The sequence below is a fragment of the Arachis stenosperma genome, chromosome 3 (assembly GCF_014773155.1).
Source record: "Arachis stenosperma cultivar V10309 chromosome 3, arast.V10309.gnm1.PFL2, whole genome shotgun sequence".
In the NCBI taxonomy this organism is placed as follows: Eukaryota; Viridiplantae; Streptophyta; class Magnoliopsida; order Fabales; family Fabaceae; genus Arachis; species Arachis stenosperma.
In genome coordinates, this window is record NC_080379.1 from 140,644,669 (window position 1) to 140,657,917 (window position 13,249).

The following is a 13,249-nucleotide window of genomic DNA, read 5'->3' on the forward strand; positions in this document are numbered from 1 at the left end:
GTTATAAACCTTATTCAAACTACTATACGTACTAAATTTTTATTTTAGAGGTCGTAATACCTTGTCATCTCTGAATTATGACTTAAGCATAAGACTTTGTATGGTAGGGTGTTACAGTACTATTTTTGTTTGTGCATATATTAGTCATAGTTTTTTTCTCGCCTTTGTCATTATAATTTGTAAGAGGAATAGGAGCTGTATGATTTGTATGTATATAATATGTATAAGTTACTTGTATAAGAAGTTTTATATATATGTATATACATATTGGTAAAAATTTAAAAGTATTTCCGATTTTTTTAAGAAAACAGTGATATAGTTTTGAGTTAAAAGCTCATATCTTATTATTAAATATGTGAAAATCGTTGTAATATTCTTGCTATCAAAATAGCAGAACCGGAAGCGTAATATTCTGATAGTGAGGATGTTACTTCTGCACTATCATTAGGTCATCTTGTTCTTTTATGTACATTTTGTTTTTTTTTTTTATAAAAGTATATTATACAAATAAAAATTTTAAATTATATTTTAATATCTTAAATTAATTTAAAATGGTTCGACTAATGACTCACAAATTGTATTATTGATAAGTGATTTATTATTTTGATTAGATCAATTTTAACATTTATGGATGAAAAATAAAGATGGATCATATAATGACAACATCAGATAGGAGATGTTTTTATACAATTGGTTTTGATATTAAACATTTTAATAGACCTTAATAAATTTTTAAAATATTATCATGTTTATATTATAAACACATGAACATCTAATTAAATATTGTCTATTAATTAAAATTAAAAAAATTACCTACTATATATCTATATATATATATCAGATACTTTTGAATTAATAAACCATATATTTTTTAATTCTAAAATATATTTCCTTAATTAATAACTCAAATATATATATTTTTGGTGGCTAGCTATAACAATAACTTAAAAACAAACGAGGTAATAAAAAAGTAATAAATAAATGCTTATATATATATATATATTATTTTATTTTTTAATAAAGATATATAAAGATAAAGATACTTTTATATTTATTTACAATATATTAAAATAGAGATTAAGATAATTTTTTACAATAATGTTTTATATTTATATAAAAAATTTAACCAAGTCATCCGACATCCAAGCACTTTTTTATTAATGCGCCTTTTCCCTCCTTCTAAGTTACGTGAAATACACGCGCACCTCCCTCTCCCTCCTATTGACGTAAACTTCTTCTTCAACATAAACATTATTCAACGTTAATGATTTGCATTGTAATTTTTGGATTTACAATCTTTGTTGTTCTTCGTTCTTCTTCTTTTTTGTTCTCTTTTGCTCATTGTTCTTCTCTGCTGCTTGTCCTTCTTCTTCCTATTCTTCTTCATTTTCTTTTTCGATTTATCGATTTATCTTCTTCGTTTTCAGATTTTAATATTCTATCAAAACAATGAATGATTCAACTTTAAATTAGTTGAATGAGAGCGATTTGGATTATTCTTCTGAAACGAATCAAGTAGACAAGGTTTGGATTATTTTTTGAATCGAATTGAATAGAATGCAGTTGTTAAATTGAATTGAATTGAATTGAATGTACGCAGTTGTTTTGAATTGAATTGAATTGAATTTATAATCTCTAAATTGTAGACATATGTGTTTTGAATATGATTTTATATAATGGATAATGTTCCGTTCATTTAGTACTATACAGTTGATTCAACTTAATAACGTCTTCGGTTCATTATGCAGAAAGCTGTTTTAAATTTGATTTTATATAATGAATAATGTTCCGTTCATTTAGTACTATATAGTTGATTCACCTTAATAACGTGTTTGGTTCATTATGCAAAAAGCTATTTTGAATTTGATTTTATGTAATAGATAATGTTCTGTTCATTTAGTACTATACAGTTGATTCACCTTAATAACGTGTTCGCTTCATTATATAGAAAGCTGTTTTGAAACTGAATACTAATAGAAACATTTTTTTAATAGTGATATATGAACTTTTTTGATCCATCTAGTGTATTAATTTCAGTTTATTTGGGTTTTTAGGGCTATTAATGTTTGATAAATACTTTGATTCCATTCACTGTGAACTTGGAACAAAACAGCAGCCAAACAGTTCCAACAGATATATACATTAACATCTCAAACCGACAGGACAATGACTAATCCATCTTAAATCAGATATATATATTAACATTAGATTTTCAATAACATTTACATTAATATTCACATATATACATTCAAAGAAGCAGTGTTTACTTTTTTAAACAAGTTAAATAAAATAGTGTTAATTACAACCAGTCAAATAAAGTATATCTTATTTACTATCTAAATCCCTAGATGTGAATTTATAATAAGGGCTGGAGAGGGTAACAGATGGCTTCGGGAGTCTTATTGCTTCAGATGCCCAAATCACTTAGTCTCTCATTTTGTACATGTGCTTACGTTATAGTGCGCGGCTTCTCCTTCTTTGTCACCATTGTCCTCTTCATTTTTTATGTAAGGACAAAAAAACTTAGTCAATAATTCACTCAATACACTGACAAGCACAAGCATGCACATTTTAATCAAGTGAATCAAAATAAGCAACTCCATTGAACCGAACAAAATTCATGTGCTGAATAAAACGTGATAAACATTCATTCATCAAGAAAAATATTTCTGCATTCACAAGGACTCAACTGAATACACTAACAATTCAAGTGAATCAAAATGAGCAATTCCACTGAACTGAACAACATTCATGTGCTAAATAAAACGTCATAAACATTCAATCATTAAGAAAAACATTTCTGCATGCACAAGGACTCAACTGAACACACTAACAATCAAGTGAATCAAAATGAGCAACTCTACTAAACCAAACAACATTCACGAAAAATATTTCTGCATGCACAATGACTCAACTGAATACCTATCAATCAAGTGAATCAAATTGACCAACACCAATGAACCGATCAATATATCACAGAAAGAAAATAACAATACATTTTTTATTCATATGCCCTAGTTACGCAATAAAAATGGATTCAGAATAAGCCGATCTACTAAACGAAGCAACTCAATCCACTAAACCTTAAATCGAACTAGGAGAAACGCGAGTTTTGTAAATGAACATAATAATGATAGTTTTTCTCATACCTTGCAGAATTTCTGTTTGTTTTTTCTTCTTTCTTTCGAAAGCTTGACGCGATTTTGGAGTAGGAACAGTTTTCGCAGAAAATACGAAGGAGGTTTGAGAGATTTTGAGATGGATTTAAACTTCTCCAGAAGGAACGTTGTGTTATAATAAAGGCGCGAATGAATATTAAACGTTTCAGAGATTTGGGCGCGTAAATACATGCTCATTTAATGGGATTGAATTTTTTTAATGTTGGGCCAACTTTAATAGAAAAATTACATAAATATGTAGTATAATCGAATATTTTAATACAGTTTAGTCTTTTAACTTTCTATTTTAAGTAACTAATTGATACAATTACCTTATTAGTTATCTATTTGAATGACTCTATACCCATTTTATTTTCATTTCCCATAGGCTTTACACATAATAATTATAATTCAAGTGTTTTTATTACAAATTAAACATACGAATGAATAAAAATTTATTATTTATTACTAATATTATACTACTAAGATTTAATTATCATGTTGGTTTTTATTATTTTACTAAATTTATAATTACATTTCTATATTTTTTTAATTGGGCTCTTATATTAATTTTAATTTTTTAGTTAGATCCTTGTCAGTATAAAAAAATTAGAATTAACGAAATATTTTTTCACAAATTGAAGTTACCCATAAAATATGAATTTAACTAAATCTTTGATAACGTATTTTTTGAGAAGAATAATTTATTAATTTAATATTTTTGACATAGAAATGACCTAATTATAAAATTAAAAGTAATATATAAAGACTTAATTAAAAGAAAAAAATATATAAACCTAATTGTAAATTTAGTGAAATTATAGAGACTAATCGAATAATTAAATCTCAAATTAATAATTAATATTATCATTATGAATTATAATATTGACTTTAGATATAATTAAAAATAGAATTAAAACTGATAAAAAAAACTAAATTTTAATTTTACAAAGATACTATTCCTATAAAATATTAATTACTTTACTTATGCATATATACCTATATAAACATTAGGTTTATTCTACTAACTCTCATCTTAACAGATTAAAAGTTTTAATACAAAGACACAGTTCATAAAAACCTCACCAAAAAATGTGATAATTAGATTCTCAAAGTTTGTGCGTGCGTTTATGGGAGACGTTCATTTTTGCCGACCAAAAAGCTCTAATATATCTTGAAAGAAATGATTTTACTAGATGAAATAAATTACTCTTATACTATTATTTTAATTGAAAATAAAAGTAGCAAACTCTAATTGCCACAAGGTAGAAAAAATGAGCTAGCATCCATCTTTTCTTCAATGCATACCGCATTATGGAAAACATTCACACTGTTAGTAAATGAAAGAACTCCAATATATTTCAAAATAATTTACTAGCTAGATAAAACGATAAATTACTCTTACACTATTATTTTGATTGACAATAAAAGTAATAAACTTAATTGCAACAAAATAAAAGAAAATACGTTGGTATTGTGGATATTTCTAAGGAGTGTGTTTTATTATTCAAATTTTATTTTCATAAAAATAAAATATACTCAGAGAAAAGATAAAAAAATACTACAAATATATACACTCTACACACAGAAAAATAATATAAAATCAAGTTAAATTATTATAATTTAAAAAAATAAAAAAGTTGTTGTGATTAAGATATTTATTTTAAAAAATAATGCTAGAATAGAACTATCCTTAAAACAAATCAAACAAGTAGTAATATTAAATTAGGGTAAACCACCAAAAATACATCTGAATTATCTTAACATTGACAAAAATGTTCCTAAATTTTGTTATTGACAAAAATCCTCTCAAATAATTTAAAAACATGCCAAAATGTCCAATTGTGATCAAAGACCTACTCCATTAATGGAAAAAATGTGACGTGGCTAACGGAGCATTCAACGTGGGAAGTGACACTCTAACATTTTCCGTTTGTCACATCGCTCTTTTCCGTTAACGTAGAATGTTTCAGTACATAGATGTGCATTTTTGTCACGTTTTTAAATAATTTGAAGATACTTTTGTCAATAACAAATTTCGGAGGCATTTTTGTCATTAAAAAAATGATTTGAGTGCGTTTTTGGTGGTTTACCCTATTAAATTATGAAAATCTAATACCAATAAATAGGTTATAAAAAAAACTCTAAAGACATCCCAACAAACACCCATAAAAAAACAACATATTAATCAATAATAGAAATGCTAATGAAAAATTTAAAATATCATCATTACGCAATCAAAATTTTATATAAATACTAAACATTGTATTTAGAAATATTTAAAAAAAATTCAATAACTAAAAAATATTATACTAAAATTATTTTTTATCTGCCAACGAACTATAACTCAAATAACATAGTTTTTCTATACTCACTTAAAAGTTGTCGGTTCGACTAACTCCAAAGAAAACTTGGCTTAAGAATTTAAGTTAGTCATTTTTTTAGAATTTATAGTGAAATTCATCGGAAGTAGACACTCTATAAACAATCGTATTTAAGAAAAATAAAGTTTTAGAAAATAATAATTTTTTTTTATTTTATTTTAATGAAAAAACCTACTATAGTATTGTGTATACTATTTCCCCTTTTACCTTAGGAAAGCCTCTTAAAAGATATCCTTAAACCCTCCATAAAAAAAAAGGATATCGTTAAACCCTAAAACCCTATCAACAACAATGGATCGTAATTGAAAGAAGGCTTGGCACATGGTGTTGCTGCTGTGGCATCCCTCTTCATCATTTCCATGGCCATTGCTACCTTGAAATTCGCCTCCAGATCCAACCTTTACATTCTTCGCCCCACTCCCTTCCAGTGCATCCGTAAGGTTGTCCCAAAATCCCTAGCTCTCGTTGACGCAGAGGCATGTAGCACCCCATCCCCAGTTCCTCGACCAGGCAAGTCAACACTCTTAGTATTCTTGTTCAAATTTTGATTTTTTTTATTTAATATTTAGTCTTTGATAATTTCTTCCTCTCTAAATGTTCAATTGGAGTTCCTGTGTTTAATTGATGTTGGCGGTGATTCTGAGACCGCTTTTTCTTTTATGGTTTGTTGAATTGGTGAAGGGGATACGAAGATCCCAGCATGGAAGAAATTGAGTTCCAAGGAGCTTGGACTTCGGTGTTCGATGATAGCAGGCCCTACCAAGAAGGTTTTGGACGTGCTTAAGGAGAAGGGTACATATTGCTCTTCTAACTTCCTTTGTGTGGATGAATGAAAGAGCATGATTTCCTTTATATTGTGTTTCTTCATTGTTATTGAATAAAACATTTATGGCACCTTCTTTCACATAGTAAATTGTGAATTTTTTCATGAGCCTCATCATTTGGTTTGTAGTCTTAGTCTTGCAAGAGAATTTGGGGCTCTCCTATAGCTTTTGTAACTACTAACTAAGTTTAGACCTGCAAATAACAATCTTTTACCCTCGAACATCACTTGTGCACAAGATTCTGAGATTTCTAGGTTTATGTTTCCAAGTTTAGAGAGGGAACTGCATAGTTGTTGACCCTTTTCTTCACCATGTAGAGTATGATGTATATCTTGTTGGAGGTTGTGTCCGGGATCTTATACTAAAGCAAATACCTAAGGACTTTGATATTATTACTTCAGCTGATCTTAAAGAGGTTATGACCTTTCTCTTGTACTTTTATTTTGCAGGTTTTGATTTTATTTCCTGTTACCAATATATTGTGAAGGAAATTGTGAAAACAAGACTTAGTAGTTATCACAACTTTCCTTATAAAACTTCGAAAGCAAAAGAAAAATTGAAGAATTTGAACATCTTTGTAATTATCAAATGAAACATATCAAATATAATGAAAATAGGAAACGAAGCACACTTGTAATGCCCTCTATTAATGTTTGGGCTTTTATTTGCATATTTGAATCTTAACTTTTCGTATTAATCATGATTTAATTTGTAGGTGTTGAGAACATTTCGAAGGTGTGAGATAGTTGGTAAAAAGTTTCCCATATGTCATGTTCATATGTATGGTACCATTGTCGAGGTTTGTCTGGCAGAACTATCTTTAGTGTAGTGATTGCTTAATTTTTCTCTATCAAGCATGCCTTCACCTTGTGTCTACTTTTAAAGATAACATTGTCATAATTTTCAATTAGGTTTCGAGTTTCAATACTGCTACAAGGAAGTCAAATCACTTTCATCATGACATCGAGGCACCTAGTGGCTGTGATAAGGAGGACTATCTTCGTTGGAGGAATTGTTTGAAACGCGACTTTACAATTAATGGGTAGTGTATCTATCCTTGCAATTTAGAGAACAGAAAAATTATTTCCTTTTTAATATGCATTGAGCTGCTTTTTTCTCTGACATCTCAACATTGTTTACAATTTGGAATTCACCTCATTTTCTGCAGCTCTTTGTGATGTTAATGAAATTCACGCTCTTCCAGGTTGATGTTTGATCCGTATGCAGGAATTGTATATGATTACATGGGAGGAATGGAAGATATTGAAAAGGCTAAAGTGTGCATGTATCTCTGTGTGGTTATAGTTTCATATTATTATTTTCTACCACCATTAGCGATTAATTTAGTTAATTTGAATAGGTGCGAACTGTTGTTCCTGCAGCTTCTTCATTTCAGGAGGATTGTGGTGAGTTTTTGTATAGCAATGTATAAGGTTAAAAATAACCTTTCCTGTAGTTTAGATTGTTTAAACTTCTTTCAGACTCCCTGCAGCTTCTCTGAATGGTGAGTATATTATGCAGCTCGTATTTTACGTGCAATTAGAATTGCGGCTCGCTTAGGATTCAGTATTTCAAGTGAAACAGCTCATTCTGTTAAAAATCTTTCTTCATCAGTATTACGGCTTGATAAGGTGTTTAAAAATCTCCCCTCCTCCTTTGTCTATTATACTAAAAAATTATTAGGCATCCATGAGAATATCCTGCGTGAGTTGCCCTCCTTAATTGTTTTAGGGTAGGCTCCTGATGGAAATGAATTATATGCTTGCTTATGGATCCGGTGAAGCTTCTTTGAGGTTATTATGGAAGTTTGGCCTTTTAGATATACTACTCCCCTTTCAGGTACACCGTACATGATGATTATGCATGTTAATTTCTAAATTTCAGTTGCCAAATGTTAGCTCAAATTGATATTGACGTTACAGGCTGCTTACTTTGTTCGTCATGGATTTCGGAGACGGGACAAAAGAACTAATATGCTTTTGGTAACAAATATTCATTCCAATTTGGATATAGCTTTGATAATCTGAGAATAATGCTATTTGTTACTTCCATATTAATTAAATGTATAAAATTTTATCACCACATTCACTTGGAATTTCATCTGCAGTCATTATTCTATAATTTGGATAAGCTATTGGCACCCAACCGTCCATGTCACAGTAGCTTATGGTAAGGTCTACATGACAACAAAGCCTGTTTCATGTTTAATTCGTTAGTGATATATGCAAGGGTTCACAAAATAAGCAAGTCTCACTAGGAATCTAAGCTTTCAGGGTTGGCATCCTAGCATTTCATAAAACATTGAGTGATCAACCAAGGGAAGCCTCGGTGGTTGCTGCATTTAGCCTTGCAGTTCATAATGGTGGAAATTTATTGGAAGCAGTAGACATAGCTAGGAGGATCAACAAACAACACAATGCCAGGTTTCCTGAGTTATTAGATCCTTCAGGTCTAGATGCAGAGGATTTGGAAGAAGAGATTCTGGATCTTGCTGACTCTGTTAAAGGGACACTCTCACAGATGACAACTAGGTATTTGGTATCTCAGGCTATGGCCGACTATCCTCAAGCCCCTCATTCAGATTTGGTGCGCATACTCTTGACTTCGATTGATATATGTACTTCTTAACACTTAACAGTAGTTACTTTGAAGACTGACCTTTGACAATTTGACAGGTGTTCATCCCATTAGGAATGTACCTAAAGGCTCTCAGCATTTTTTACTGCGTCAAAGTAAATTCTGGTAAGAAATTTTTGTCAAAGCAAGGCAGGAAAATTGATTATGGATCTTTAGTTCAAGGTGAGCTGGAAGAAATACGGCATGTGTTTGCAAGGATTGTATTTGATACCATATATCCGCTGCGCCTAGATAAAGAGAATTCGTAAAAGATCAACTGGATTTCACAGGAAGAGGGTAGTTTGAAGTGAAAATAGAAATTTGAGGAAATTGATTCTGGTGTAGGCATCAAATAGTCCGGCTCCCAAACTGCAGCAAAAGTGGTACTAGCTAGCCGTCATCTCCCAAACTGCAGCAAAAGTGGTACTAGCTAGCCGTCATCAACTTCTTTTGCGATGAAGCAGTGATAATTTTTGTTCTTTATTTGGGGATGTGGGGTTGCCCGGAGATTTAGTGTATGTACCTACCTCAGGTTATATAGGCAGCGGATGAATGGGGGAAAGTTTTTCCACCGAGCAAGTGTTTTTTGTTTTGTTATAGAATAATTCTTTCATTCCATCAATATCAAGTTTACAGTTTGCTGAATCTGTAGATGTAGCAATCTCATACAGCCAATTATTGAATTCCTTTATTCTGGAATCAAATTCAAAATCAAGTACAGAACACTGAAAACAGCCTTTATCAATGTAAAGAACGGCATAATGCAAGCAATAATTTGAAAAAGGTGGATGGCATTTTGCTGTGTGATTATATACAAGAGATTTTCAGTTGAATCGGGTGCAAGATGAGAGACGTAGTTTACAAGGCAGACACTGAATGAAACACTAAAGATTTGTCATTTGTCTGACTCCAAAAATTTTTCCATATGTATTTGATGTGATAAAAGTGGGAAAGGACTAAGCCAACAACAACCCAGAAGGCAAACTATATTGTATTACACCATAAACAACTGAGCTAACAAAATCAAATCCGAAATAAATGAAGTACAAAATCTTAAACATTCATCTTAGTGATGAAGTATAGTTGTGGTGCTGTAATAAAGCAGGCAACAAGACAAGAAGCAGCAGCACTGGCATAGCACCCTGACACATTATTTCTCTGTCAAAAATAGTCTCTATTCCGCAATGGTGTGACGTCCTACTTGGCAGCTTTAGGTGCACCTCCACCAGTGGTAGGCCTGAAAGACCAAAACAGCAAGCAAAGAACATGTGAACAAAACTAGAGAACATATTAGTAGCTAGGAGACAGGTTGAGGTTACTTACAGCCCTACAAATACTTTGAAGGAATCATAGAGTCCCCACTGAGCTCCTGTTAGTGTTCCAATCATAACTATACGAAGAGGAAGTCCACGTGTGAAAAGACCAACTAGCCCTATCTTCTTCACAGCCTGCAACATCCAGTATCAGAGTTATTTATTTGAACGTCTAAAACGTGAACATTTATGGGATATGTAAAGGTGGCAGATTTGGTGTGCACTTTTCTGCACTTACATCACCAACAGTGGCTCCCTTGGCATTGTTCAGGAAGGAAACAAGATTGTCTGCAGGGTGTGAGACAATAGCACAGAGCACGCCAGCAATGTATCCAGCTGCAAAACTCACTCCAAGCTGCAATCCTTTGCTGCACTGATCTTTCGGTGTTGGGACGACATTCTTGTACAGCATCTCCACAACAGTCTCAAACGAAGCAAATTTCATCATTGTGTCTGTCATGAATCACGTAAATGATAATAGTTAATAATACTCTTTAATATTTCATAATGCAACAATATTCTTTTATTTGCATTCACTCTAGTACAAGGTAACATTAATTTTGACAGATTATTAATTACAACAAATTTTAATTACTAGTTCATGATTAGAGAGCAAACAAAGGAGTTCTATGGGAAACCAAGTTAATCATGCTGCAATTCTGTTATTTGGATGAAGTATGTACAAACTTACATGGAATCTGGCGGCCCCAGAGTGGAACAAGTCCTTTATACAACCTGCACTTCAAATCCAAATCCTTAACAAATTTGAAGCTTCAAATCCCAACAAAATACTAAGTAATGAAATGATAGATCCCAACTAAGAGCAAAGAAAAGTATGTATACCCTCCAGCACCCTCAGCCTTAATGAACTTGGGTAATCCATCTGACAAACCTCTCGCAAAGCCAGGTTGGGTTTGCACACGAACTTTGACAGCCTCCATGGGGCACAGTGCAATATCAGCAATGACTTCAGCAGAGGCTGATCCTGCTAGAAATATGAAGGTTTTGTACTTGGCTGCATTCTCTGGGCCTGCAAGATCTGAGTAGTATTTCTTGAAGAATTCATAGAATCCAAACTTGCATGCTCCCTGAGCACTGTACCCAAGCAGTGTTGGGACCCAACCCCTGAAGAACCCTCTCATTCCTTGCTCCTTCATCAGAACTCCGAATCCTGATGATATGTTCTTGTACTTTACTGGGTCAATCTGAAATACATCTTAATTAGTCATAAAAATTCATAGAATAATTCTCTAAGATTTTTAAAATCGGATACTTTAGTCCTTCAAATTTCAAAATATACAGAATAATTTTCAATGTTTATCTTTCTTAGACAATATACCCACCTCCAATTTCATTAAAAAAGTGAAGTTCAAAACAGTGAAATACAAAACAATTTCTGAAAAAGTTTAAAAAATATCAAACAGTCCATAAAAATTTTTAAAATTTTCAAAATAGTTATTCCGATTAAATGGATCAAATTGGAGATAAACATGATGACTGTTTTGTATATTTTGAAACCTATACTAAATGTTCAATATTAAAGACCATTTGGGTAATTACTCAAATCTCATAGGTATGATGATGACTTTGAATATGCAATAGGTTTTGGATCAAATTATGAACCAATGCAGAAGAGAAAAGCATTATAGAGGACCTGCATGTTGCACTTGACGAGATCGAGAGGAGTGACGGTCATGTGAGTGAGACCACAGCTGAAGACGCCACCAAAGCTGCATGCGGCGTAGTAAGCAGGAGAATACAATGGAATACTCTCTTTTGGTGCAGGGATCATAAAATTATTATTACTATTCCTACCCTCTGAGCCTGAGAATGGTGGTGGTGATGATGATGAAGAAGAATGCGAGGACACATTGTTGAGCAATGTTTTTGGTGAGTAAAGGAAGGAAGGGATAAGAGAGTAGCGAGGTTGGTCAGAGGGAGCCATTATTGAGAATTCACAAGAAGTATATTATTCTTTTCTTGTTTGTGTTTATGTGTGTAGATAGTTTTTTGCCAGGGTGAAGAAGTAAAAAGAGAAAGGGGAAAACAAAAGTAGAAAGTGTGTTTAGTTTTGAGAGAAGGGGCGAGAAACTTGGAGGGTTTGTGGTAAGGAGAGGCATGAACAACCATGGAGTTATGTGAACCAACGAGTCCTTTGTTTCCGCGCTCTTCTTTGACTTTGTAATCTCCTGCATTTTTCATGTTACGTCTTTCACTACACCCACATACCTATTAACTCACCAGAAGCACAAAACTGCATGCTTCAATATCCATAACGTTAAAGTAGCCAATTTTTAACTTTTTCTTTTTCTTTTTTTAATATATACTTTTTACATTATCTGAATTAAAATTTTAATTTTAATTGTAAGAATATAATTATTTATGTCTCTTTCTATCGGTCTAAATTTTTTAAATAAATAATTTTTATAACATGATATTAGAGTTTTTATGATAAAAAAATTCAGCATATATAATAAATTAAACAATTATGTAACTTTAAAAATTTCTGTACATAGATACATTTTATGAAAATCACGTATATAAGTAGAGGTTATAATATATGATAGCTATGCAAATTTTAATCACATCTTAATATATTAGTACAACAGACTAAACTTGTATCAAGTTTTCTTTCTTTCTTTTATTTATTTGAAAAAGAACAAACGTGTCTGTGTATGTGTCTATTTAGATGAATTCTCAAATTAAATAACAAGGTGTAACTTTTTTTGGAAATAAGCAATTAAAAAAAATACTAAAATGGATGTAAGAAACTCCATGTCTACGTTTCTTTTTTAACAAAATATTTAAAGAAAAAATGAAAAATATAAAAGTTGCTAAAATGGGAAATACTGCGCAGCATTATTCACTGAGCGTGACGATGATGAATAACCGAAAACTGCCAAATGAGTTAAGTGATAAGTGCCACGTAATTTTGGATAGAGTGTTATGCACCA

The 13,249-nt window shown here is 31.5% G+C and overlaps 2 protein-coding genes across 2 annotated transcripts; one reads left to right on the plus strand and one right to left on the minus strand.

Moving 5' to 3' along the window:
* Positions 1 to 5,810: 5,810 nt before the first annotated feature.
* On the plus strand, positions 5,811 to 9,627 carry LOC130965347 (uncharacterized). Its single transcript, XM_057890114.1, has 13 exons — positions 5,811 to 6,052; positions 6,224 to 6,334; positions 6,684 to 6,781; positions 7,082 to 7,165; positions 7,278 to 7,408; positions 7,571 to 7,643; positions 7,727 to 7,772; positions 7,888 to 7,997; positions 8,098 to 8,205; positions 8,289 to 8,348; positions 8,474 to 8,535; positions 8,640 to 8,952; positions 9,042 to 9,627. Exons 1-13 carry the CDS (start codon positions 5,902 to 5,904, stop codon positions 9,249 to 9,251), a joined length of 1,557 nt encoding a protein of 518 aa, XP_057746097.1. The 5' UTR covers positions 5,811 to 5,901; the 3' UTR covers positions 9,252 to 9,627.
* A 552-nt stretch (positions 9,628 to 10,179) lies between these two features.
* Positions 10,180 to 12,240, minus strand: LOC130966763 (mitochondrial phosphate carrier protein 3, mitochondrial-like). The gene is made up of 6 exons (XM_057891588.1): positions 11,950 to 12,240; positions 11,139 to 11,500; positions 10,987 to 11,030; positions 10,534 to 10,748; positions 10,306 to 10,430; positions 10,180 to 10,219 (listed from the first exon to the last, which is right to left on the minus strand). Exons 1-6 carry the CDS (start codon positions 12,238 to 12,240, stop codon positions 10,180 to 10,182), a joined length of 1,077 nt encoding a protein of 358 aa, XP_057747571.1.
* Positions 12,241 to 13,249: the final 1,009 nt, after the last annotated feature.